The 26,192-nt window shown below is 42.0% G+C and overlaps 4 protein-coding genes across 7 annotated transcripts in view; 3 read left to right on the top strand and 1 right to left on the bottom strand.

Annotated features, from left to right (window-relative positions):
- The window catches only part of LOC131685957 (zinc finger RNA-binding protein), a 38,313-nt gene extending 29,089 nt beyond the window's left edge, over positions 1–9,224 (bottom strand). Inside the window, exons 1-4 of one of the 3 annotated variants that reach the window (XM_058969991.1) lie at positions 9,034–9,224; positions 2,076–2,242; positions 1,155–1,629; positions 27–1,090 (exon numbers count right to left, since the gene is read on the bottom strand). In XM_058969991.1, coding sequence (XP_058825974.1) covers positions 27–1,090; positions 1,155–1,629; positions 2,076–2,242; positions 9,034–9,083 — 1,756 coding nt within the window. In that variant the 5' untranslated portion in view covers positions 9,084–9,224. Of the gene's footprint in view, positions 1–26; positions 1,091–1,154; positions 1,630–2,075; positions 2,488–9,033 lie in introns of those variants that run through there. The other 2 variants (XM_058969993.1, XM_058969992.1) reach the window with 2 other exon arrangements.
- Positions 9,225–15,962: 6,738 nt separating this feature from the next.
- On the top strand, positions 15,963–18,449 carry LOC131685956 (uncharacterized). Of its 2 annotated transcripts, XM_058969990.1 has the most exons (3): positions 15,963–16,025; positions 16,085–17,838; positions 17,895–18,449. In XM_058969990.1, exons 2-3 carry the CDS (start codon positions 16,131–16,133, stop codon positions 17,984–17,986), a joined length of 1,800 nt encoding a protein of 599 aa, XP_058825973.1. In that variant the 5' UTR covers positions 15,963–16,025; positions 16,085–16,130; the 3' UTR covers positions 17,987–18,449. The 2 variants fall into 2 exon arrangements, with proteins under 2 accessions (XP_058825973.1, XP_058825972.1); XM_058969989.1 differs by having other exon boundaries at positions 15,988–17,838.
- A 1,953-nt stretch (positions 18,450–20,402) lies between these two features.
- Positions 20,403–21,950, top strand: LOC131681168 (uncharacterized protein K02A2.6-like). The gene has a single exon (XM_058961878.1). The coding sequence runs from the start codon at positions 20,403–20,405 to the stop codon at positions 21,948–21,950; it is 1,548 nt and encodes a 515-aa protein (XP_058817861.1).
- Positions 21,951–22,024: 74 nt separating this feature from the next.
- LOC131685955 (uncharacterized protein K02A2.6-like) lies at positions 22,025–25,281 on the top strand. The gene has a single exon (XM_058969987.1). The coding sequence runs from the start codon at positions 22,025–22,027 to the stop codon at positions 24,998–25,000; it is 2,976 nt and encodes a 991-aa protein (XP_058825970.1). The 3' UTR covers positions 25,001–25,281.
- The last annotated feature ends 911 nt before the right edge of the window (positions 25,282–26,192 follow it).

The raw sequence follows: 26,192 nt of genomic DNA, 5'->3' as shown, positions 1-26,192 counted from the left end.
CCGGTTACCTTTACCAACCGACGTACCCTTAGCCAATAATCCAACGCGCATAACTCCCTTCAACAAGCGGACAGTGCCTCCCTCGACTTCTTTGTGGAAGGAAATCATTTGATTAGCATCCGGTTTGTTCTGATCATCCTTTCCATCCTTTTTGTCGGCCTCAACTTCCTTCTTCTCTTCCTTACCGCCAGTCATTGCATCCGAAACGTGCTTCAAAGCACGCTCGGTGTGCGAAACAATACGTTGAATCGTCAAAAGTTCCTCCTCTTTCGGATAAATCTCGGCATGACGAGCAACAACGTGACGATCATCGGACGACTCCGGACGACGCCCGGGTAACATACCATAGAATGGATGACGTCCGAACTGACGCATTCCATGCTCTCCGTCGTCCATTTCGGCTTCTGCCATGCGGCGACGGTTCCAATAATCCTCCTGCAAAGCATGACGATGTGCACGAGCTTCAGCAATCTTCTTCTGCTTCATTGTTGGCTTCATATCCACAAACAGATCTGGTTGAACTTTTTTCTTATACTGGAGCCGATGACGACGTCCCTTCATGTGCATTTCCTTTGCATTTGGATCGTTGAACTTGCACTCGCATAGTTTACAGTTGAAACTAACCAGTTTTCCTTCGTCATCCATGATCTCTTCGATATACTCATTTCCAACGGGTTTCACCGACTCGTCATTTTCATCCGTTTCGCCATCTTTTTTCTCCTCGGAATTTGGAGCTGGATCACACGCTGGAATCGGCTTTCCCAGCTTGGTGTGCAACTTGACGACTTTTTGATGCTTGGCACCACGCACGTGGGCCGCATAGGCATCATTCCCAGTGCAAGTAACATCGCACAGTTCACAGTGGAGACTGTTGGGTGGTCTAGCTGGTGCAGGAGTTCCCGGTTCGGAAGCCTGTTTCAGTAAAATTTCACGCTTCTTGTGCTTTTGACCTTCCAAATGCTCACGATAGGTTTGCGGTCCAGCACAGCTTATCTTGCACACGTCACAATAGTGGATTGGTTGCGGTTTTGGTGGAAGCTTGGGACGTGGTGCATTGAATGGATGCATTCCGATCGGTCTTTTCTTATAGCTGGAGGAAAAACAGGACGTTAGAGTAGATAATACAGAAAAATTTGATTTTTTCTGAAACTTACCCTTGCCAACCGCCGCCCTGTCCTTGTTGACCGCCGACCGGATTACCGGCCTTGTTATTCTGCTGCTGAGCGACATACATAGTGGCGGCGCTGTACAGAGCCGATTCGTAACCGGAATAAGTGTTAGCGTTCGGAGCGACCGGTTGAGCCGCTGCAGCCGACTTTGGAGCACTATTCACCGTCTGAGAGTAACCACCCGGTTGTGTGACGTAGGCCTGCGGTGGACCGGCGTATTGAGGCGGCTTGGCCGTTTGAATTGTAGCTCGCGTTGGCTGAGCAGTGTATGTGGCTTGTGTAGCCGGCTGGAAGTTTATTACCTTAGCTGTACCCGCGCCCGATGTGTCGTAGCCGGTCGGGGCTGCGGTGTAACCTGCGGTAGCACCCGCCTGTTGGTAGTAAGTTTTGCTAGTGTCGTAGGTTTGAGTGGTACGGCCGTAACCGTAGTCGTAGGTCGCTGCTGTTGCTGGAAGATAATCTGTTTTCAGAAAAAAATGTGTCGATTCTTGAAACTTTTTGTAGCTACACCTAATTAGAATTAATGTTCCTGATGACAATACAATCACACTAGTTATTCCGTGACCATTTCTTAAATTCAAAGATTTTAGGGCTAGAAACTGTTTGTATACGAGCAATAAAAACCTATTCCATTAGTCGATTTTTCGTGCAGGAACACATTCGTTTTATCTACATCTATAGCTGCAGTGCCCTCATCACATAAAAAAACGGAATATGAGCAACTCCACCACCGTAACGCCATTCTAAATTGCGATTCTACATGTTCTTGGCAGGTGTAGGTACATTGACCTCTATATCGTGATTTTTGTTGTTAGGCAAAGGTGAAAGTACGAAACGCAGAAATTTGGCACATTGATATTTTTTTTGTAATACTGCTGAAACTCAAAATTAGATACTAGTACTCACTTGCGTACGTCCCCGGAGTGGCAGCTGTCTGGTAAGCCTGATCGTATCCTGCCGGGCGTGCTGCGGCCGCTGCTGTTCCGTAAGTTGCTGGTGCTGCCGGTGCGGCCGCTGTTGCTACTGCATAACCCGTCTGCGTTGCTGGGTAGGCTGTTCCGGTGGCCGTAGTACTACAAGTCACAATCGTCGTCGTCGTCGCCGGAGAAGAACCAAACACAACGTACATGAATAACAGTAATTTGAACACTATTGCAGATAATGGAGGTTTTTACGGGTTCGTCGAGGCAGGATCAAACAAATGCACATCCAACCAAGTGGGTTGCGGAGCCGTAAAAATGGATCGATCGATTTTTCACCCTCTGGAGCAGACCGTCTTGAGCTGTGTGAAAAAGCCGTGTCTCAGGCAGCCATTATGAATGACCGGGAGAGCAAAAAAAAAAGTTACCGGTATCGGGCGCACTCTCTGACTCACTCCTCAATCTCACATTCACCAAACGGTGCTTCATATGTTGGATATAATGGAAAAAACATTAATGCTCCCCACTTCAAGTGAAACACAGAATAAACATCTATATCGAACTATCAAAATTTGTGCGGATTCATATCATTAGGAATTTATGATTTGAAATATTTGCATTTGAACACACGACAAACACAAATTAGCTAACTACCTACTATGTACTTCAAAATGTATGTTTCACAGCTGTTATGAGCAGTTTAGAAAGAGTTGTGCTAAATATTGACACAAAAATTTCGCCTCCCACCTGCCCACAAGCTAGCTGAGTTCTCAAATTTGTACTAAAATGCAATGACGCCTGGTCTCAAGATGCAGAAATAGAAATAAGGTGGAAAGATGGTGTGATCTATAACACGGTGCTACAAAATAAAAATAATTGGATGTACTTTTCAAATCATCTGTTAAATGTTGTAGGTTTGGTCAAATACAATACAAATCCATGTTTGATCATTTTAATATACCCTCGAAATCTTGCTTCAGGAGCGTTTTTAATAAAAAAATTAGGGAGAACATTTATTTTTTTCCAAATTAGAAATAGATATTTTTGTTCGATTCGAATATATCCAAAAGTATGTGTGTGAACTAAAAATTGGAAATAATGACGAAAGATAATTCCAGGATCTAAAGTGCGCTAGAGGTGTGCGCCGCGCCGCCGATTTCAGGTAGGAATCGGCGGCGCGCCGGCGTCACGCCGATGTGCTTACTATTTTTACATGCAATCGTCGGCGCGGCGCGGCGGCGTGGCGCACACCTCTAAAGTGCGCGACAATGCATTACTAATACTAATACCACCGACAAACCGACATGACACTATGATTTCAAATTTGGCAAGATATTATTAGAGTTGACGCAAAATTCTTTAACTCGTACTGTCAAACAGACATTTATGTTTGACGGTACGAGTTACAAAATTTTCCGCCAACTCAGTAATAACCATCGAAGCTACTCTATTGGGGTTTTCGATTTATTGACACCGGTGTAGTGGAGTGCACTGAAACTGCACCGTTTTTGCACTTTCTAGCAGAGGTGCAGAAAACTGGGTATGTTCCATTGACACTTCTGCTAGAAAATGCAAAACCAGTGCAATCCACTACTCCGGTGTCAGTCAATCGAAAAGCCCATATGTGTTTAGAGCTCTTCCAGTAGACGTTTGGACAAGAGAAAATAGACAAGCATAGTTGTAAGCCACTTGGCTCAAAAAAGTTGGGTTATACTTGAAATGGTTCAAGAGAACTACCTTTGAAATCTATGTTCTAGTTTTGTTGAATATTTGGCAAATAGCTGACTAAATTTTGTAAACATAGACCGATGTTTGGCAAAATCATCAGGTTATTCAGGGCAAATGGCATACTCTGCATTTTCGACGGAAGATCTACGGTCCGTTTCTTTCTCGGAAATGAAATAGTTTATCAATCAAAGTGATAATAAACCCCGAAGTTGATGCAATTTTTTCGATTCACTTTTCATAGAGTCAACCAGAGAACAAAGCCAGTCAATACTAAAATACCCTCTACTTGAAATCCTAGAAGAAGATACTCTGCTCATGTGAATACGAAAAACTTCTGCTCGATTGGATATGTCAAATCGATCTTGTCCGAACTTATACTACACGACATTAGTGTTTATTTTACGATTAAGTGTTTGGCATATAGAATCTGGATGATGTGTAATTCATTATACAGATGGGGCCACTGTTCCAACGAAATTCTTCCAATTGTCATGTCGGTTTGTCGGTGCTGATAGCTTAAGAGTTCATGCGAGCAAGTTTCTAGTTTGGAAAAAATAATAACTGCCATTTTTGTTATTGTCATTGTTATTTATCAGTGTGTAATTGGGCTGTCTCAACAACCTATTTCTGCAATCTATGCGCATTAACTGTACACCTACCGTCTCACCGTTGCACTTGACAGTGTGTGCAGTGCTTTATGGTCACACCTAAAACCGCGCACCCGGCTTCCCATGAGCGTTTTGGCGGCTCAGAGGTTGTCCTTCCATGTTGCTCAGGGATACATTGCTCCTATACACATCTATGCATACAGGCATACATACGGGCTTACATTCACACATACATACATACTATTTGGCACAAGTTTAGAGCGTGTAACGTGGTGTCATCTAGTATGTGTAATCCTATGGAAAATCATCTTAGCATCACCTTGGAGTCTACATGATATTGGCAAATTTCGCATTGAATCCACTTCTGTCTCTTCCTTTAGTGACCTAGGTCCGAAGCGGACAAATCGATTATTAATTGCACTAGGCAAACCCTCAATTTTTTGTATTATTTTTATCCTGAGTAGCTAGAAGAGTGAAGGCATTTTAGGGTTTCACGAAAAGAATCTCTGGCCTTAAAGGACGTATGAATTATTTATCCACTATTCCCCCACAAAGTTTGCTCGAACCGATTGTCCGCCTGGTTCGACTCGATCAGACCACAACGACCCGAAAGGGCTGCTTATCATTTCTGAGAGCAGGCACTGCACGGACAGATATCATTTGAAAAGGATATATCGAGGTTAATCAGAAGTCTGTCGGTTTTGTGACTGTGATATAGAGACCTCTCAACATTTGCTTTGCGACTGTTCAGCACTATTAGTGCGTAAAAAACAAGATTTCAACAAGGCCATACTACGTCCTTGTGAAATCTGGTTAGAGAATCCCAACGCGTTAGTTAAATTCATTCTAAGAATTGTACCAGACTGGGGTACTTCGCACCATCTCAATGGTAACTCGTCGGCCTGCCAAGAAGACTTCCGAACCAATGAGAATGGACCATGCCAGTCGAAGGCCACAGGCCCAGCGCCATCTCATACAGTTCCTGAAATTGAGTTTTGTTATCCTGCTCCTTACAACGCATGCTTAGTCGTCAGTGATGCAATTAAAGCTTCGCACTGATTTCGCTTCTGTCCTCTTCCTGATCTCCTCTTGGGTCCCCTGGGTCTGAAGCGGATCAATCGACTATTAGTAAATCAGAGAGCGCTGTCAAGCGTCACGAATACTAAATTCCCTCTAGCTATTCTACCAGTTATTCTTTCTGCTCTAGTGTGTATTAATGATTGCTTAAATGATTGTTGCATCAGATTGAATTATTCTGTTGTAACACCACTATGCTTGTTTGATATGGTGGATATTGTTATGTGTGGTCCTCATCAGACGTCTGCTTGTCCTCACTCCTAGTTTTCCTAACTTTGTTAAACGCCTCTCCCGTCGGCTATACTATCTGCTAATTCGATTCAATTGGGAAGATAATTACGTTACAGCTAAATCACTATGAACAGACACCCAGGTGTTGAACAAACAAGTTTAAAATACTTGTTTTGCTATTTGAACTAATCTCCCCTAGACCACTACGGTCATCATATTGCTATAATCCAGTACAATTGCAAGTCACTTGGGCATCAATTTTGTGGTCCGCTGTCAATTCAGTAAAATTCACGCACTAAATGGAACAACGGTAGAACCATAACAATTTTCTTTGGATGCAATTGCTTTTAACTTTTACGTTTACGATGGACGTCTGCTCTCGGTTCCTAAATAGATGTTGCTTCTCAGTTTAGAACAAACCGGGGGGAACTTGACCTTGATCCCACTGCTCTGACATCGACGTTACGTGATATTCGTTAGGGAATATTGTTTGTTTGGGGGCCATTTATAAACAGGAAAAAAGGAAATCATCTAAAATACCTTTCCCCTTCGAGCGCATTGCAAATTGTTGTCAGTATTATTATTTCGCTAAATCGTGTTGCAGGGTGACCTAACTGTTAATATTCGATATCGTTTATGAACGGCCCCTTGGTGATATCTTTAGAGCAGACAATCCAAGACAAAATAGGTTTGACAGGATTTTATTGCGCTTTTAGCACTAGAGATGGGTCATTCGTCCGCGAACGGTTCAAGTGAACTGGTTCTTTGAAGAGAATGAGCAACCGGAAGTTCTTTTTAAAAGAACGGTAGTTCTAAATTCTCTTCAAAGCGAATGAACTGAGTATGACCCAAAGCTGTTTGGCGAATTCCTCGGACCGATTTTTAGGCGAACGAATGAAGATGAACTGACTTGCCGTCCCACAAACCGCTATCTGCACTCTCCCAGAATGGAACCGGTGAAGAACGACTCACAAGCGAACGACTCATTTCATTTTCTATTTCTCTAGTTATACATCATGAAGAAATCGCCACCCTTGATGAACTTGTTAAGCATACAGAGGTATAATAGTTTGGGCAGCATCTGTTTGGTTCCTCTCCAAGAATCGAATATTTTGAGAGACATTCGCTAGATACAAATAAAATATCAGCTGAACGGAAGAACGGTTCATCTGAACTAGTTCTTTTTACAGAACTGTTCAGTCGGGAATGGTTCTTCGAAGTGAACTGTTTCGCTCATCTCCATTTAGCACATTGTGTCACATTGTTATGTTTGTTATACATACTAAGAATACCAAATCATATAATGCGATGGCCGGAAGATTAGAGAAGCCTTTTCTGATTATTTACTTTAAAGGTCTGACAGCGCAAAAAAAATATAATTTTAATTTTTGCAATTTTTTTTGGATTTCTAAGATAAGAAATACATTGAAGACCCGTTTTATCAGCCCCTTTGGTGTATCTTTGATTGACAAAATGGGGGCAATGACAAAACATTTTATTTTCTTTTGTAAACCCAAGCTGTTAAAATATTCAACATTAGTCCGTATATATAGCCTCATCACTGGCTGGTTGACGAAATCGGGTCGAAAAACTGACAAAATTTGGGGCCGATAAAAAAGAGTTTTCACCACTACCAACTGTCAATTTTCATATGAAACTGATAAAATCGGGTCAAAAAGCTTATAAAATCGGGGGCTGATAAAATCGGGTCTCCACTGTAGGTAGAAAACATTGATTACGCACCCAGGGCAGATTCCGACCCCCCAATGCTGTGATCAGCCACTACACCACGCAAAACCTTGCTCAATTTTAAGAAATTCCTTCTACAGTAGGATTCCGATTTTGGCAACAATATTTTTTTTCAGTTGCCAAAACCGTTCCAAAAATGGAACCTTACTTTAGAAGCTTTTATTTTTAATTAGTGACATCATAAATGTTACAAGTACATTAATTATATACGAATGTGTAATGGACTGAAATGATAGAAAAATAGCAATTTCAATTTTATTCGCTATGTCCGCCCCATAAAAATTTAAAAAATATTTGGAAATACAGTCAAAAGTGATATCAATTACTACAACAAAATGTGTATTGAGCATTTTTTAAAAGATTTACTATATAAATGAAAACTCTTAAGCATGCGATATAAAACAGGAACTTGCCAACGCTAACGAAAAACACGACGCGCGCCGAAAAAGGCCATTAATGGTGCCTCTTATTTCGAAAACCAACAGGTTATAATCAAATCCTTCACACGGCACATTTACTACATTCCATTTACATTTACATTCCGAATATGCAAAAAGATAAAATCGATTTTTTGAAACCTAAGCAATCCACCACAATGGAACAATTGGTTCGACTCCATAATTTCCTGCCAAGTAAATATTCGATGGCGAGGTATTCCATTATACGAATGTAAAAAAGGAAGAAAAAAAAGTTCGTGAAAGTGGTCAAGAAACTTTTTGCATTTAAACTAGGAGCGGTTGGTTATGGTCCTGATCCATTCACCAGTGCTGCGCTACATTTATAATCAGTTAGAAGTGGTTATAATATAATAATCATTTCAAAATAAGTTTAAAACTAGTTAGGCCCTTTTATCAGTTGGACCCATTTAAATCGTTTTGGTCAATTTAAAATTATAGCTTAATGTGATTTCCTAAATTTATATCCTTCACCTAATATACAGTCCTGTACTGATAGATTTCATTAACCAATAAAACAATAAATTAGATCATTAAGTTTTAATTTTTTTATGGTATCAGAAATCTTAGCGTCATTTCCTTGACGTGACCAATTGCCAAACCACCGGGGTATCGTAAACATTAAATAAATGACAAATAAACATTTTTTGTATTATGTACGCGCTTGGTTAGATAATTTTGCGTAAAAAACATGAAAATTCGAATAGTTTACATTTTGCAACTTGGCTTGAACTTTCCTCTGCAATGCAAACGGTTTTTTCTTAGCCTAGAAGAAACTTACAATAATATTACAACTCGCCCTTTCGTGTTAAAATGAGTTCTTATTAAAACACCTCCAAATGCAAGCAACGTTCTCATCACAAGCACTCTCCATTAAAATCCTCATTTTCTCTCTCTCTCTCTCTCACAAACACACCGCACTCTTTTCTGGCCCAATGTCATCGCGGCTGTCTGCTGCCGCTTTCTGGCTGAAAAATTTTCCACTGGCCAAATTTTGAATGCAATTTTCTCGACTGCCAACATCTACCACGACTGACCTTCATCGTTTCCGGGTATTCGGACACTTCGGTGACACATTGACACTAATTTTACTTACCCGTACTGCGTTGCACCATGCGGAAATCCGAAATAGTTATTGGTGGCCATACTTTTTCAGCACATCGACTATTGTCCACTCTCTTGCAACTGATGTGAGATGATTGCGAGCTGGGTGAGAACAAAATTCGCTAGAAACGCTGCTTCTGCTTTGTACAGCTTCACATCGAAATCGAACTAAACTCACTAAAAGTTTTGGTGAACGAAAATCGCAATGGTGGACGATTAAGCGTAATGTTTGACAGCTTTGTCGATGATGGTTTCAATCATGGTGTTGTTTGATCGAAAGGGTTGGCTTGGTTAGAAAAATACAGAATGATGTCCATCAAAACCACGATATAAAACAAAGGTGCAAACATTTTTGATTATTGATCATGTTGAATTGGGTCATTAAGCTATATATATAGTTTTCCGTTCCATTCGATAAATGTTAGGTCCAATATACATAATATAACATTATTTCAAAAAAAATTTCGTTGTAATACGTAAAAACGATTTTTTCGTTTTTTTAAATAAATCTCATGTAAACTTGGCAACCATACACGCAGAAAAAAATTAGAAAAATAAACAAATTTTGGTTTTAAATAACAATTTTCCCGTTTGATATAGTGACAAACAAGATTCAAGTTTGATTCAATCAATGTTGTTGCTTGAAATTACGAACAAATTCTCGACAAACATATGATTACGGCCTAAAAACCAACGGTCAAAATCCACTTTAAATAACAATTTTCCCGTTTGATATAGTGACAAACAAGATTCAAGTTTGATTCAATCAATGTTGTTGCTTGAAATTACGAACAAATTCTCGACAAACATATGATTACGGCCTAAAAACCAACTGTCAAAATCCACTTTGAATTGAAATTCCGGAAAAACCGTTACGCGCTAATCACAGATGTTTATAGTAACCGAAAGAGAAAAGTTTTCTCTTTCATAAACTGTTGTGAATTGTGTTCGGCTAGTAACGGTTTGTCCGGAATTTTCATTCAAAGTGGATTTTGACAGTTGGTTTTTAGGCCGTAATCATATGTTTGTCGAGAATTCATTTGTTGGCTTTTCAGTAGTTTCAACAAATATTTCGTTTGAAACAACAAAATCATGATAAGTTTAATCGAACAAACAAGTTTGAAGAAACAAAAACAAATCTTTTGTATCAACCAAAGAAGAGAACAACTCAAATTTAGTTGAAATTAAATAAAGATTCTGTTGGTTTTTAACAAAGGGATCAGTAAGATCTAACAAATTTTATTTTGATTCAACAATGTTTCTTTTTAAAATGTAAACAGAAGTATTTGTTGAACTAAACCAAATACATGCTTTCGAAAAAGGCCCATTTCAGTTTGAAACAGTCATTCGCCACGTTTTAGATTCAACTAAACATTTTGTTGATTCAAAAAAGCGTGATTCTTCTGCGTGTACATAGAAAAACTGCGATTGTTTACATATGACCTATCAAGACAACATTCGAAACGAAAAAAACCTATATGCATTGGATGGTGTTTATGTCAAATAAAAATAACCCTGCGGGAAAACCGGGAAAACATGTATTATTTTTTTCTGACAGGGCATCATTTGTTTTGAAATTCGATATGTCAAATGCTTCTGTTACTGTCAAATCCAGACTGTCAACATATTTCTTTATTTTAAATTTTAATATTATTTTCACGTTTCCTGAGTTGGAAAAAAACATTGTTGCAATCACTAAAAATCAGCTTTATCGATGTATGTAATAAAAAAAAGTTTTATTTTCTCATTTAATGACCCAATTATTGCTTGTAAAATTAATATCGTTTCGCTTAAAATACTGAAGCATTACCTATGCATTTAAATAAACTAATCTATTCAAATAACGCTACCAAATGGCATAACACGGTGTCTTTTTTCATTTGAAACACAAATTGGCTCCCCTAAATTTTCAGGATATGAAAAAAAATTAAAACAATTTTACACTGTAAATTACTTTTCACGTTTAATAAAATTTACACACCATCAACAAAATAATTTGTTGAATCCAACTACATCATGGACGATTCAATCAAACATGATTATTAATAAAACAAATATGATTGTTAGTTCAACAAACTACAAAAGTTGAATTCAACAAAAAAAAATTGTTAATTCAACCTAGCAAAATTTCTGTGCGTATACCAAAAATTATGTTACTGCCCTTTCAGCAGGCCCAACCAGCCATTCGGAAACACTACTTTACGAGTAAGATAAGCTGAAATACGGATCGAGGCAACCCGCAAAAAACCCACGGAATGAAAAAAAAAACCTGTTTTAATCCACCTAGAGGTGCAATTGTGCCTTTCTCATTTCTCCAAACTATGATATAATAGCTGGTTCGTACAATATAACATTATGGAAATGTCTTTCATTCTTATTACACTTGGTAAGTATATATAAGAGCACCTTTTCGCATTCATCGCGGTATCGGCTTGAATCGGAGTTTTTTATGTGATCGCACTCCACAACCCGTAACTCCGGAGCCGGAAGTCGGATGGAGATGGAATTTAATATCAGTTTCCGGGGACGCAACACCTTTCATTTGAGACTAAGTTGATCAAATCGGTCTAGCCATTTTCGAGAAACCAATATAACCGTTATTCTGAATTTGGATACTTTAGGATCCGTCGATGGTGGCCAGTGTGACCAAAGAGCCTTTGAATGACTGTTGGGGACCTAGATCTACAAATTCAACAGTTGTGTACATTTTGGAAAAAATTTCACCTTTTTACATTCATCGCAGAATTCGTTAGAATCGGGATTTGCTGCGTGATCGTACGTATCACCCTGTAATTCAGGAACCAGAACTCGGATCCACACAAAATTCAACAGCAGCTGATGGACCTTTGATTTAAAATTAAGTTTGTCAAAATCGGTTCAGAAAATTCCGAGAAACCGATGTGGACAAATCAACAAATTTTGTTTTTTAACCATACTCTTCAACTCGTAATCCGGAACAAGATGTTGAAAATTAAATTCAATAGCAACCTATGGGAATATTATACCTTTCATTTGAATCTTAGTTTGTAAAAATAGGTTCCGCCATCTCCGAGAAACCGATGTGGACATTTTGTTAACAAATCCGCACATACACACACATACATACATACATACATACATACATACATACATACATACATACATACATACATACATACATACATACATACATACATACACACATACATACACACAGATATTTTGCGATCTCGGCGAATTGAGTCGAATGTTATATGAGACTCGGCCCTCCCGGCCTCGGTTAGAAAGTCGGTTTTTGGAGCAATTGCATAACCTTTCTATATAAGAAAGGCAAAAGAATAATATTTAATTGGCTTAATAAGCATGAGTTCAATGTTATCTTCATGTGATTATAATTTGGAAAGGTTGGTGGAATGGGTTTGAACATGTAGGGAATGGGGGGTTAGTAGAGTGGGAGTGGAGGATGCGTCAGAAATCCTTCATCTTATTTCGGTATACGGGGTGGATGAAGGAAATGCGGGCGTGAGGGTGGTCCAAGAGGAGGGGAGTGATGAAGGAGGGAGGTGTAAGGGCAAGGCGGGAGGGGGGGGGGAATGGCGGCGACGCAATACTCAACTGCATATTTTGCCTTCCATTTGAGACTTGGTTTGAGAAAATCGGTTCAGTCATCACCGAAGAACCGATGTGACTTTATTTGTGGAATATGCCCGGAATTCCGGACTTCCGGAATCGTCGATAGTGGACAATATATTCAAAGAATGTTTGATTGGCAATCAGTGATCTAGATCTGCGATTAGAAGTAATTTGGTGACCATTTCAATAGTTTTTAGCCTCTGAGGTGTTACGATTGTACCGATTTATATGGGAAATTCCAGTATATCTTTACTAACACCCCTGTAACTCCAGAAGCAAGAGTCAGAACCGAAATAAATTCTGCAGCAGTCAATGGCATTACTGTATCTTTCATTTGAAATCAAGTTTGTAAAAATCGGTAGAGAATTCGTTGTGGAATGGGTGTGATATTAGTTTAGGAACTTGGCGGGTTCCCCGGGGGCGTCATAAACCGTCATAGGTGGCCAATGTGGTCATAGCTGCTTTGATTGATCATTAGTGATGCAGACCCGCAATCTAGAGTAATGTTACATCAATTTTAATATGTTTTACATCATTTGAACATCATGGTGGTACCAGTTTATATGGGAATTTGCTGTGTGACCGCACTCTTCAACCCGTAACTCCGGAACCGGAAGTCGGATCAACTAAAAATTCAATAGCAGCTTATGGGAGCGTTATACCTTTCAGATGAAACTAAGTTTGCGAAAATCGGTTCAGCCATCTCTGAGAAAATTGTGTGAGTTTAAATGACACACACACATACACACACACACATACATACACACACACATACATACACACAGACATTTGCCGATCTCGACGAACTGAATCGAATGGTGTATGACACTCGGCCCTCCGGGCCTCGGTTAAAAAGTCGATTTTTACAGTGATTGCATAGCCTTTCTTTATATGAGAAAGGCAAAAAACATTTCTCGCGTGTTATTTGAAAAGGACCAATAAGCATACTGTCGAAATTCACTTTGAGAGAGGATTCTGGACAAACCATTAATCGCCGATTATAAATCACAACAGCAGACGAAAGAGAAAACTTTTCTCTTTCATAAAATGTTACCATCCATTCTCGGCGAGCTACGGTTTGTCCGGAATTTTCTCTCAAAGTGAATTTTGACAGCATGCTAACTGGCCGTCTGCAAAAAAAAACACGCGAGATTTAACTACATTGTAGCACTCACAGAAAAAAATATTGGTAAAAGTAGGAAAGTTCCCCTCTTAGTAAAAACATTTTATTCAATTTTGTTTACACAAGTTTTTTATACATATGTTCTAGAACGTGGAAGTCAGTTCTAGGTATTTATTCAAAGGGAAATCTGAAATAATGCTACGGGAAGTAAAAAACACCAGATCAATAATGATCAGGCCCAGTACCACTAAGGGCCGATTTCTTCATCCTCGCTTAACTTTTGAACCAGGTTCACCAGTACGTTTAAACCTGGCTTAAGCTCTATGCGAGGGTGAAGAAATCTGTCCTAAACCAACCGTCATTACCAACATTATTACTTGTATTTGCTCCTACTATCTTTGCTTGTCTACTACTCTTCTTTACCATAAATCAAAATCAAATCAACGCTCAATAGCAAAATAAACTCTCCATAACTTTCTAATTTTAGTTTTGACTATGAGAAGAGGTAATATTCCGTGGGCTAGTCGGTGAGCTCTGTCTACAGATTGTTATGCTTAGGAACTGGTAGATTGATGATCTTAGTTTGCGGTAGACCCCGCTTTCTGATAGCCGAACGGCGCGTGCATCTGGAAGCGGATTGATGCTAAGGGATGTCCTGACGTCTGGCCTGAATTCTTATTTACATATTCTGGTTGCAGTTGAAAATCGAAAAATTGAACTTGCGCCTTTCGTTTTTTCCCTATTTGCAGAGTAGGCAACTAATGCGCATCTTGTGCACATGTTAGAGAATCAACTTGCGCATAATCTACACCAGTAGCGCTTTAGTTCCGCACGCTGGAAATAGGAGAAAAGCCAAAAGGCGTAAGTTCACTATTTCATTTTTCAACTGCAATCAGAATATTCAAACAGTGCCAGAATGATGCAGTATCCTATGGGTGAAGATATTTACATTAAAATTCGACTGGTTGGAAGTCACTCAATACATCCACTGAGTTTCGCGTGATCAGGAATATGTCAATAATATTTTAACGTTCCTAGTAGCTTTGAAGAACCTTCACTCACTTGGATCAAATCGACAATTAATGTGGATAATTTCCCAATATAAGCAAAGATAAACCCGGGCACTCAAAAACGATAACAAAACAATATTTAAAAGAGCTCACATAACGTCTAGTGAAAATATTACTATTTTTGTATTTAATACTCATATTAACATATAAACAATCTTTTTTTCTCATCTAATGTAGGTGGATTAGTTACGTTCTGAGGACCATGAAGCTCATTTAAAGCTGAGCAGGAATACACAAACAGACATGAGGCACAGGTAAACATTAAAATACCTGCACAAATCTCGAGCTAAGAAAATGGTATCCTAAGGGCATGTTCAGGAGCGTTTTATTTTGTATAGTAGTTTCAAAGTAGAGCTGGAACTGAAACATTCACATCCCCAGCAGAGCGTTTTGTTCTACAATTTCGAACAGCTTTGTTTCAAAATTTAAAACTGTTATACGACGCCATTCTATTTGTTGCTGATTTTAAAACACGTTTAGAACTGTGTTTTAAATACATGCAAAGTTTTCAGCACAGACACTTAGACCCGATAGACTGGGGAAAAATAAATTTGAATGCAGCGACGATGACGGCATAGCGTGACATGAATTTTAAACTGAATAGAACATCCGCTAAAACTGCTGCTGGGGACAGCAAGTTTTAGTTTTAATATTTTCAGTTTTATATAATAGAACTGTCAAAATTATGAATCTAAAACTGAAACACTCCTGAACATGCTCGAAAGCTTTTATTGCCCTATATCTATAGATAGATCAAGAAAAAGTTGGATATAATACTGACTTATGGACGGACATACATAATGACTTAACATTACGCTCAACAAACATTTCATACCCTTCCCCGTCCATCATCCCATCTTCTACTATGAAGTGCATGTCGTCCGCATGGACCAGCTCAGCCATTACCCAAACTATCCACCTGACTCGTACCAGGACTGACTTAACTATAACTGTTCCACCTGGTTTCGAAGAAAAAAAATGGAACCAAAATTACTCAGGTTCATGTCTTGACTTATGAAATCCTTAAGTCTTTTTCCTTCGGTGTATGTGAATGTAAAAAGTTCACTTTAAATAAATATTGGCATCCCTGTTCGCGGGTTAGAATTTGCTTTTTCGAAGCTGCTGTGTGCTGTCAGAAATTTTCATTTGGTTCGATCGACCGTACGGCGCACTTTCCATGTAATTTCATTTTCCCTGATGGTGCAATAGTTATTTTGTAACCCTTCTACAAAAAATAGGTAAGAATATTGTAGCAAGTATTGAGAAGAAAGAGCCACAACTGCCATGGCCCGTCCGTTGAATATGCCTCAGACCGGTATATACGGGCAGTTACCATCCCAACAAGCAAGCAACATGATGGCCCAGCAACAGTTGCTATTACAGCATCGGGATGTGGAATACTTTTACGTTTACGTGGCCGAATCGGATTACTTCAACGTGGGATACTGGATCGCGTTGGAACCGGATAAGACCCTTAGTTTGGAAAACCTACGTGGCTACTACTCGACTTGCTTCGGTATCAAGTACAAGTTTGTTAACGCCAAAAATAAAGTAGAAACTAAGTACATCCGGTATCACAACGGATATTTTCGGTTCCCAGCAGGGCTAGATATGAACAATACGCGCTTTGTGGCTTACTATTACAACGATGTAGATGATGTAAACGCATTCATGGAAATGGCAGAGGCAAGCGACAACGTAGCAGGAATGGTACCAACTTTAGAACTCCGGAACCCACCAGTACCCGAGAACAATGATTCGACTTTCCTAGGTCGAACGGTGAACAATTTCGACATGGCAAATGTGTTGCAACGAGGAGCCCAGAGTACTCCGAAAGTGGTACCGGCAAAGGCGACGTTGTTGGAAAATGTTTCCTCAACGTCGGACGTTATTCTTAATGAAAAAACAATTGAAGTAATTTCGGTGCGTGACTCAGATTCGCTTTTACAACGACCACCACCTCCCCCAGGACCACCGCATAATCATGCTACTACTCCAAAAACGGTAGTAGATGTAGCAGATAAGCCCAAACCCAGCGTATCCGGTATAAAAGCTAAACTGGGACCAAGCGTTTCATCAACTTCGGATTTGGGAAACACTAAAGGAGTGAAACGTGACCCAGGAATAAAACACGCACGTATAACCATAGATGATTCAAGTGGGTTCCGACGGGAGAACAGATCGGTTATGGTCAGGGTGGATGCTACTCCCGTAAATAGGAACATGTTAAATCGGTACCAAAGAACACGCGAACAGCCTCAAGACGTTAACGAAAAGACGCCTTTGAAAATAACACTGAAAAGGCGGGGTCGTCATATACAACGCGACGCAAAGATTTTGAAAATCGAGGATGAAAAAGGACGCACGACTGCGTTACTTACGAAGCGTAAATGGGCTGGGACAGCTGCAGCCACTGAGACTCACAAACGCAGGTTTGAAACAGATGATGGCCTTAATGCCGAACGATACGATAAACGACGTAAGTATGAGGCACAGTCACAGCAGTTATATCATCAACCGGCAATTTTTGAACATTATCGTCGCCAAACGGAAACGCTGAACATTCTGTTGGTTGGATTTAGAACGAATCCTCCCATCATTGGCGAAACTCGGTCGTATTTCGCCGAATTCGGTGAGGTGTTGAACCTGCAGCTATACACCATGCCAAATCGGCAAAATGCTACCGAGTACTATGCATTGATGAAAATTCGCACCAGAGAAGCCGTGTCACTATTTGCCGACAGGCACCTGTACAACGGAACAGCTATCTACGCCATCCGGTTGGATGGTAACCGTGTACCGGCACGGGTCAATTGCAAAATTTGTAGCTACCAGGGGCTGAACGTTGCTTATTTAAACTATCACATGGAGGGTCAGTTCCATCAGATTCAGCTGCAAAAGCGGCTGGATTCGTATACGGGATACATGGGTGATCCATATCGTGATAGTTACTATCGAATCACGGCCGAAATACTGTACGTGCAGCTTCCAAGTAAGTATGCTCACATTCGGCAAAGTGTGTACGATGGTAAGATTTTTTATTTGCAGATGATGCCGTTCAGGAGATGGTTCCCGGTATAGTTGGGATGGCACATTACCCATCATCCAATCAGCACACCGAGAGGGGACGTTATTTTTAAAGTATTTTTCGGTGTCCATTATCGACACCATTCATTGTAAGTGAGTTGAGCTCATTTTCTGTTTTCCTTATTGGGAAGAATCATACAAAGAATGCAGTATAATATCGGAATTAGTGAACATCGGCTGCACGTTTGAAAGCAGCTTTTTTTTCTTTCTGCTACGAAGAAGTTAGTTTTATTGTAAAACGATCGAAATTGTCATAGCATCAGCAACTTGCCTACTAGAAAGATATATTGGAGCACGAAAATGAACAGCTATAAGTGAATACTAATTATCGTCGTGATCTGAAAAGCATGCGACGGTGTTCGAAACGAAAAATCATCGAGAATATGTTACGATTGTTTATTTAATTGGCATGGGTTATTTTTTATACATCCCAGACACATACGAGTATTCTGTTTGAATTGTTATTTGTTATTAAACGCTGTATCTGAACTGTAAATAAAAAGCGTACGAATAATATTTAAATTATTTTTTCCCAGCCCTTTGGAAATGGGCATGTTGTGCCAGATTGGTCGAGGCTCAATTCGATTGTGAACCAGTGAATGCTTAACGCAAAAAAGATGCATAAGCCGGTGTCAATGATCAACGGAAGACTATGAATTGGAATCATGCACGATATAAAAATATAAAAGCCCTTAATAACGGCGAATTTGGCGAACATATCACAAATTGACCATGTTCCCGTTTCATATCCGTTGAACCATTTCAATTTTTACAGTATGATTTCCTTAAAACTACATTTAAAAGCAAGGAGGAATTTTCAGACTATCTTAAAGGTAAGGACAGTTTCTAGGCTATCCTAACTAGGAATAAAGTTGGTTGAATTAATCACTAATATTTAAGGGGGTTTGGGGGGGGGGGGGGGGGGATTGTTAACTGAACATAATATTATAACTACACCTTAGTTTTAATTTTTAGGGGAATGAGAATGTAATTGAGAAATAATGGAGGGCAATAAAGTGGAAGCTATCAAATTCACTTTTTATAACAACGGCCTAATTACTTGAGAGACATTTTCATGGGGACTTGATTTCAACACCGTAGTAACATTCGTAACCGAGCGCTCGTTCGTTACACACGCGAGTTGTTTGTTGTAATATTACCTTGAGTTAGGCGATATTGGTGAAGATGTTTATCTCAGCAAGGGCTGGAGTATAAACGTTAAATTGTGTCAGGCAGTGCAGTGTAGTGCGGTGCTAAACCGTTTGCTTACCTGAAAGACGGGCTTTGTTTAGACGAGCTATACCAGCTCTCTACTGTGAGAAGGTCACGTGGGTGACGGATAAAACAAACGAAGGATCAATTCACCTACCAGCTCGTCAGGAACCAACTGGTAAAGTGTTTATTTTGATTTAAGTTAAATAGTGCGGTCGAGAGTGTTGCTCCCACAACAGAATGGATCAAGGAGAAGGATCTCCCTCCTAAGAAGAATCTTTTGGAGAAGAGGAACACTTGTTTGATTCGGAGACAGAAGTTGTTACTTCCGACCCACCCTCCCCACTTAACCCCCCCCCCCCCCCCCGAGTCAAGGTTTACCAGGATGGATGCGCTGGTCCTTGGGTGGTATACTTTCGGCCCAAAGATAAACCGTTAAACAGCATAACTGCTGCGTGGGAGCTCACAAAACGTTACTCGGCCGTAACCGAGATTAAAAAGGTACAGTCAGATAAACTGCGCGTAGTCATTACTGACTTGAAACAGGCCAATTATATCGTTAGCAATAGCCTCTTTACGATGGAGTATCGCATCTACATCCCTTCTCGTGATGTGGAGATCGACGGTGTGGTAAGTGATGCGGGTCTAACTGTCAATGATCTGATGAATGATGAGGTTGGCCGCTTTAAGGACCCTAACCTTCAATCAGTTAGGGTTTTTGGAGTGCAAGCAATTGCACTCAAAGTCCATCGAAGATGGGAATTACTATCTTTGAACTTTTGACATGCCCAACGTACAAACTTCGCGCGGATAAACTGAAGCGATCCGCCAAAGATCGCTCCAAACGCTCTTACACAGAAATGCTTAAAAGAGCGTGTTGAGGACAACCCTATCGCGGTGTATTAATTAGTACCCCGTTCAGCGCTAGGCTCTAACTCGGCAGCATAGCTGTCAATGTGTGATGCCTGATAAGCGCATCAATGAAATGTTTTTGTGGTTGTCAGTTTCAGTTTGTTTACGTCCTGTATAAAGTTGTACCGTGCTTTTAATGTGTTCGATAAAATATAGTTTGTTTTAATTGTTATCGTTCGCGTTTTATTCCCCTGATATAGAGACGATCCGTAAGAAAGTGTCGGGGACTTACACGGTACAAAAGTGGCGACGAGAATTCGCGAGTGTGGGTAGTTTTTATTCGCCGATAAACAAAACTAACCCAACATTTCGTCACCCGCGCGGAAGAAAAGAAAGTGGAGTGCGATGGCTGATGACGGTAGTGAGTTGAACGGACAAAATGGTGTTGACCCCCCAGGACTGTTAAATCAACGGCAGCAGTTGAATCAGCAGATTAATCCCGCACCAGCGGCCCACCAGCAGCAGCAATTTTTCGCTCCCGTCGTGACTACACACCAGCAACAGCAGCCGTTCATTCCCGTTTCTGCAGCTCAGCAGCAGCTGTTTACAAACATTCCGCCCCACCAATCGCAACCCCAGGTCAGTAATGATATGCTCATGCAAATAATGCAGATGATGCAACAGACGATTGCTCAAAGCCAACAGCAGTTTGCTCAAAGCCAGCTCCAACACCAACAGCTTATGGCTCAGCTGGTACAGCGGCAGCAACAGTCCGACGAGCAGCAACAACAGTTTTTTCGTACTATTGCATCGTCAATAAACGTGCAAGTACCACCGAACCCGGAACAGATCCTTGACTCCTTGGCAAGCAATATCAAGGAATTCCGGTACGAGATCGAGAGTAATGCCACTTTCGCAGTGTGGTACTCTAGATACGACGATCTTTTCGAGAAGGATGCTGCTAGGCTGGATGACGAGGCAAAAGTTCGTCTCCTAATGCGAAAGTTGGGTTTAGCAGAGCATGAGAGGTACGTAAGCTTCATTTTACCAAAGTTTCCCAAGCATTTTAGTTTCGCACAGACAGTTGACAAGCTCAAGAGCCTGTTTGGAGCGAAAGAGTCGGTTATCAGTCGTCGATACCGATGTCTGCAAATCGCGAAGAATCCTACTGAGGATCATGTGGCGTTCGCGTGTAGGGTAAACAAGGCTTGCGTAGAATTTGAACTGGGAAAGCTCACGGAAGAACAGTTCAAATGCTTAGTATACGTGTGTGGTCTGAAATCGGAGAATGACGTCGAGATTCGTACCCGTCTCCTTACAAAAATTGAGGACAATAACGACGTTACATTGGAGCAGCTCTCCGAGGAGTGTCAGCGTCTGTACAACCTCAAACACGACAGTGCGATGATTGAGTCTGCAGCACCATACAACCAAGTGCAAGCGATACAGAAGTTTGGTGGAAAGCGATTAGGCGAGCGTGACCGAGAGTCACCACAACTGTCTTCGAGTGCTACCGGAAGGAAGCCAAGTTATCCTTGTTGGCTTTGCGGTGCATTACATTTCGTCCGAGACTGTAGTTACGACAACCATAAGTGCTCCGATTGCGGTCAAGTCGGACATCGTGAAGGATACTGCGACAGTGCAAAGTCTCGGAAATCTGGAAGCAGACGTAAGAAGAGAGACGTCTCAGCCAAAGTGGTGGTGGTCGACGTATGCAGCGTGGAGCAGCGACGCAGATTTGTATCTGTTGGCCTATCTGGAACGGATATTCGACTGCAACTTGACACTGCATCTGACATCACTGTCATCAGCAGGGAGAGTTGGCAGAAACTCGGTAGCCCTGCGCTTTGCCAGCAACAGTCAAAGCGAAGACAGCATCTGGTAACATTTTGCCACTCGATGGGGAATTCGAGTGTGACGTCACAATCGGAGAAAGTACACGACGTGATCTGATCCGTGTTACCGAGAAACAACTACATCTACTCGGTTCCGATTTAGTCGAGAGTTTCAACCTTTGGTCCGTGCCCATGGACACCTTCTGCTGTCACGTGTCAGGCTCTCCTGCGGCACCCACTGCACTGCAATCGATTTTTCCAAACGTGTTCACCGATCAGCTCGGTTTGTGCAGCAAAACTAAAGTGAAGTTGGAGCTGAAAAAAAGTGTTCGACCCGTCTTCTGCCCTAAGCGCCCGGTTGCGTACGCGATGTATGATGCCGTTGACCAGGAACTCGACCGACTGGAAAATTTGAATATCATCACCCCAGTCGAATATTCGGAGTGGGCTGCTCCGATCGTTGTCGTCCGTAAAGCCAATGGTTCCATTCGAATTTGTGGAGACTATTCCACGGGGCTTAACGCTGCGCTCCAACCAAATCAGTATCCACTTCCCCTACCGGACGATATCTTCGCCAAGCTGACTAACTGTAAGGTGTTCAGCCAGATCGATTTGTCCGACGCTTTCTTGCAGGTGGAAGTCGACGAACAGTACCGTAAGTTGCTAACCATCAATACGCATCGTGGCCTCTACTCCTACAACCGCCTCCCGCCAGGTGTGAAGATCGCACCTGGTGCCTTCCAGCAGCTCATCGATACAATGCTAGCCGGTCTGCAGTGCACGTGTGGCTACCTCGATGACGTCATCGTCGGCGGAAAAACTGAAGAAGACCACGATCGCAATTTGCGGGCTGTTCTAAAACGAATTCAGGATTTCGGGTTCACCATTCGAGTCGGTAAATGCACCTTCCGCAAGCAGCAAGTGCAGTATGTGGGTCTTATTGTCGACAGTCGCGGATTACGTCCAGATCCGGCCAAAATCGAAGTGATATCCAAGCTGCCGCCTCCAACCGATGTATCTGGTGTGCAATCATTTTTGGGGGCTATCAACTACTACGGCAAGTTTGTTCCCAATATGCGCAAGTTACGATATCCGCTGGACAACCTTCTCAAGGACGATGCGAAGTTCCAGTGGACTGATGAGTGCCAGAGAGCGTTCGAGCACTTCAAACAAATACTCTCCTCGGATCTACTTCTCACACATTATGATCCGAAGCGGGAGATCATTGTCTCTGCCGACGCTTCTTCCGTTGGGCTCGGGGCAACGATTAGCCACAAGTTCCCCGACGGCACAATCAAAGTCGTCCAACATGCTTCCAGAGCACTCACAAAAGCTGAACAAGGCTACAGCCAACCGGATCGTGAAGGTTTAGCTATCGTCTTCGCCGTCACGAAGTTTCACAAAATGCTCTTCGGACGGCACTTTCGTTTGAAAACCGACCACCAGCCTTTGCTCCGTATATTTGGATCTAAAAAGGGAATACCGGTCTACACAGCCAACCGCCTCCAACGATTTGCGCTCAATCTACTGCTCTACGATTTTGACATCGAGTACGTGCCCACCCACAAGTTCGGCGACGCAGACTTACTCTCGAGGTTGATCAACCAGCACGTCAAACCCGATGAGGACTATATCATCGCCAGCATCAACCTGGAAGAGGACCTCAGGTCGGTAGTATCTCATACAGTTAAAGCTTTGCCTCTCAATTTCAGAGCCGTCGCACAAAGCACCCAAGCAGATCCACTGCTCCGAAAAGTCTACCATCACATTCAGCACGGTTGGCCGCAATCTGAACATTCAGAATCCGACATCCAGCGATTCCATGCCAGACAGGAATCACTCTCCGTGGTAGATGGGTGCATCATGTTTGCCGAACGGCTCGTCATCCCGTCGCTCCATCGCAAGCGATGCCTCGAACAGCTCCATTGTGGCCATCCTGGTATGCAGCGTATGAAGGCCCTCGCTCGAAGCTACGTGTATTGGCCCAGTTTGGATGCTGACATCGTCAACTTCGTCAAGGCATGCCAACACTGTGCGGCCGTAGCCAGGTCACCTCCTCACTCTTCACCGGTGCCGTGGCCCAAGCAGACCGCTCCGTGGCAGCGCGTCCACGTGGATTATGCCGGTCCAATCGAAGGCGAATATTACCTGATCGCCGTCGACTCCTTCTCCAAGTGGCCAGAAATCATTCAAACGTCCCGTATAACCTCGGCGGCAACCATCAGCATTCTCGGTGGGTTGTTTGCTCGGTTGGGTATGCCTGTTACACTAGTCAGCGACAACGGAACCCAATTCACGAGCGCTGAATTCGCAGATTTCTGCGCCTCAAACGGCATCGAACACCTCACAACTGCTCCGTTTCATCCACAATCAAATGGCCAAGCTGAACGATTTGTTGACACGTTCAAAAGGGCTGTTACAAAAATTCAAGAGGGGAGAGGATCGATACAGCAAGCGTTAGACATATTCCTGTTAACGTACCGAAGTACACCCAACCGGGCACTGCCAGACCAAAAGTCGCCGTCCGAGGTCATGTTTGGTCGCAAAATACGCACCTGTCTCGAGCTGCTACGTCCCCCAACGGTACGAACTCCAGTGGCACCGTCGGACGATCACACAAAACCGAGGTTCTTCAGCCGGAACGATTCGATTTACGCTAAGCTTTATGGCCGTAACGGTTGGAAGTGGGCTCCTGGAACAATCATCGAAAAAATAGGAGACGTGATGTATAACGTATGGGTCGATGATCGCCGAATGCTGCGTTCCCATATCAACCAACTCCGGAGTCGCCTAGCTGTCGACTCGATACCAAAGCAACCTGCCAATCAAGCCACCTCTCGTCAGTATTCGTTACCGCTCGACATCCTGTTGGGTGCCTGGAATCTACCAAATCAATCTTCTGGCACGCCAGCACCGTCCCTTGTTGCGAGCGGATCTGAATTATCACCTGTCTCCAGTCACGAGCATACCTTGCTAGGTTCAGTGCCGGCGCTTGCGTCGTCTACACCACAGCAGGAAGTCTCGGCTTTCCCATCAACGTCATCGACATCAACAACATCAACTGAATTCGAATCCGCCATCGAAGTCGAATCCGTGTTAAATCTACCTAGACGTTCTTCACGAACCCGAAGACCGCCGAACAGGTTTGATCCGTACCACCTTTATTAAGAGGGGAGATGTTGAGGACAACCCTATCGCGGTGTATTAATTAGTACCCCGTTCAGCGCTAGGCTCTAACTCGGCAGCATAGCTGTCAATGTGTGATGCCTGATAAGCGCATCAATGAAATGTTTTTGTGGTTGTGAGTTTCAGTTTGTTTACGTCCTGTATAAAGTTGTACCGTGCTTTTAATGTGTTCGATAAAATATAGTTTGTTTTAATTGTTATCGTTCGCGTTTTATTCCCCTGATATAGAGACGATCCGTAAGCAAGTGTCGGGGACTTACACGGTACAAAAGAGCGGTTCCACTTATCTCCGAAAACCCATTCACTCTCTTGACAACTGACGATAACGCCTCTAACGACCCTTGCGAGGGGCATTCTTTGGCTCTGCTGGGAAACTCTAGGAAAAGACCTAATCAAAACTCACCTGAACTTCCTTGTAAGGGTTCTAGGTTGTCCCAAACAAGGGTACAAAATAAAAATAATTCATCAACTGGAAGTGCTGCCACAAATCCGAAGATAATACTTGCTGGTTTTGGGAAATTGAGATACAACCAGGAGTTCCCAGCACTCCCCGGGGCACCAAAAATCCCAAGTGCTCCAATTTTACAGTCAGAAACTCAACCTAAAACGGGATTCCTTAAATTTTCTGGCATTGTGGATATATTCACAGCTTTCAACATTACCGATCCTCTCCGAAACAGTTGACTGAAAAATGGCCTTGAAGCGATCGATCACGGATCTGATCACTGTTTTACAGTGGAACTGCAGAAGTATTATCCCCAAAATTGATTCATTAAAACATTTGCTAGATTACAATCATTGTGATGCCTCCTCCCTATGTGAAACATGGCTTACTTCTAATATAAACCTCAACTTCCACGATTTTAACATTATCCGTTTGGATCGAGAAGACTCATATGGAGGGGTACATTTAGGGATCAAAAAGTGCTACTCCTTCAATCGAATCAATCTCCCTTCGACGCTATGCATTGAAGCTGTCGCTTGTCAAACAACAATCAAAGGCAAAGATCTTTGCATTGCTTCTATTTACATTCCTCCTGGGGCCATTATAGGATATCGAGGACTCTCTAACGTGATTGAACACCTTCCCTCGCCCGCCTGCTTCTTGGAGACTTTAGCTCTCACGGTACAGAGTGGGGATATCTGTACGACGATAATCGACAATTCAAGACCT

The sequence above is a fragment of the Topomyia yanbarensis genome, chromosome 2 (genome assembly GCF_030247195.1).
Source record: "Topomyia yanbarensis strain Yona2022 chromosome 2, ASM3024719v1, whole genome shotgun sequence".
Classification (NCBI taxonomy): Eukaryota; Metazoa; Arthropoda; class Insecta; order Diptera; family Culicidae; genus Topomyia; species Topomyia yanbarensis.
The sequence above is the reverse complement of the archived record's forward strand: the minus strand, read 5'-3'. Positions and strand labels throughout refer to the sequence as shown.

Bases quoted from the DNA above. Each gene is read 5' to 3' on its own strand.
- LOC131685956 (XM_058969990.1), top strand. From the start codon at position 16,131: ATGGCCCGTCCGTTGAATATGCCTCAGACCGGTATATACGGGCAGTTA. The intron at 17,839-17,894 runs GTAAGTATGCTC...TTTTATTTGCAG, and splicing joins ACTGTACGTGCAGCTTCCAA to ATGATGCCGTTCAGGAGATG.
- LOC131681168 (XM_058961878.1), top strand. From the start codon at position 20,403: ATGGCTGATGACGGTAGTGAGTTGAACGGACAAAATGGTGTTGACCCC.
- LOC131685955 (XM_058969987.1), top strand. From the start codon at position 22,025: ATGGACACCTTCTGCTGTCACGTGTCAGGCTCTCCTGCGGCACCCACT.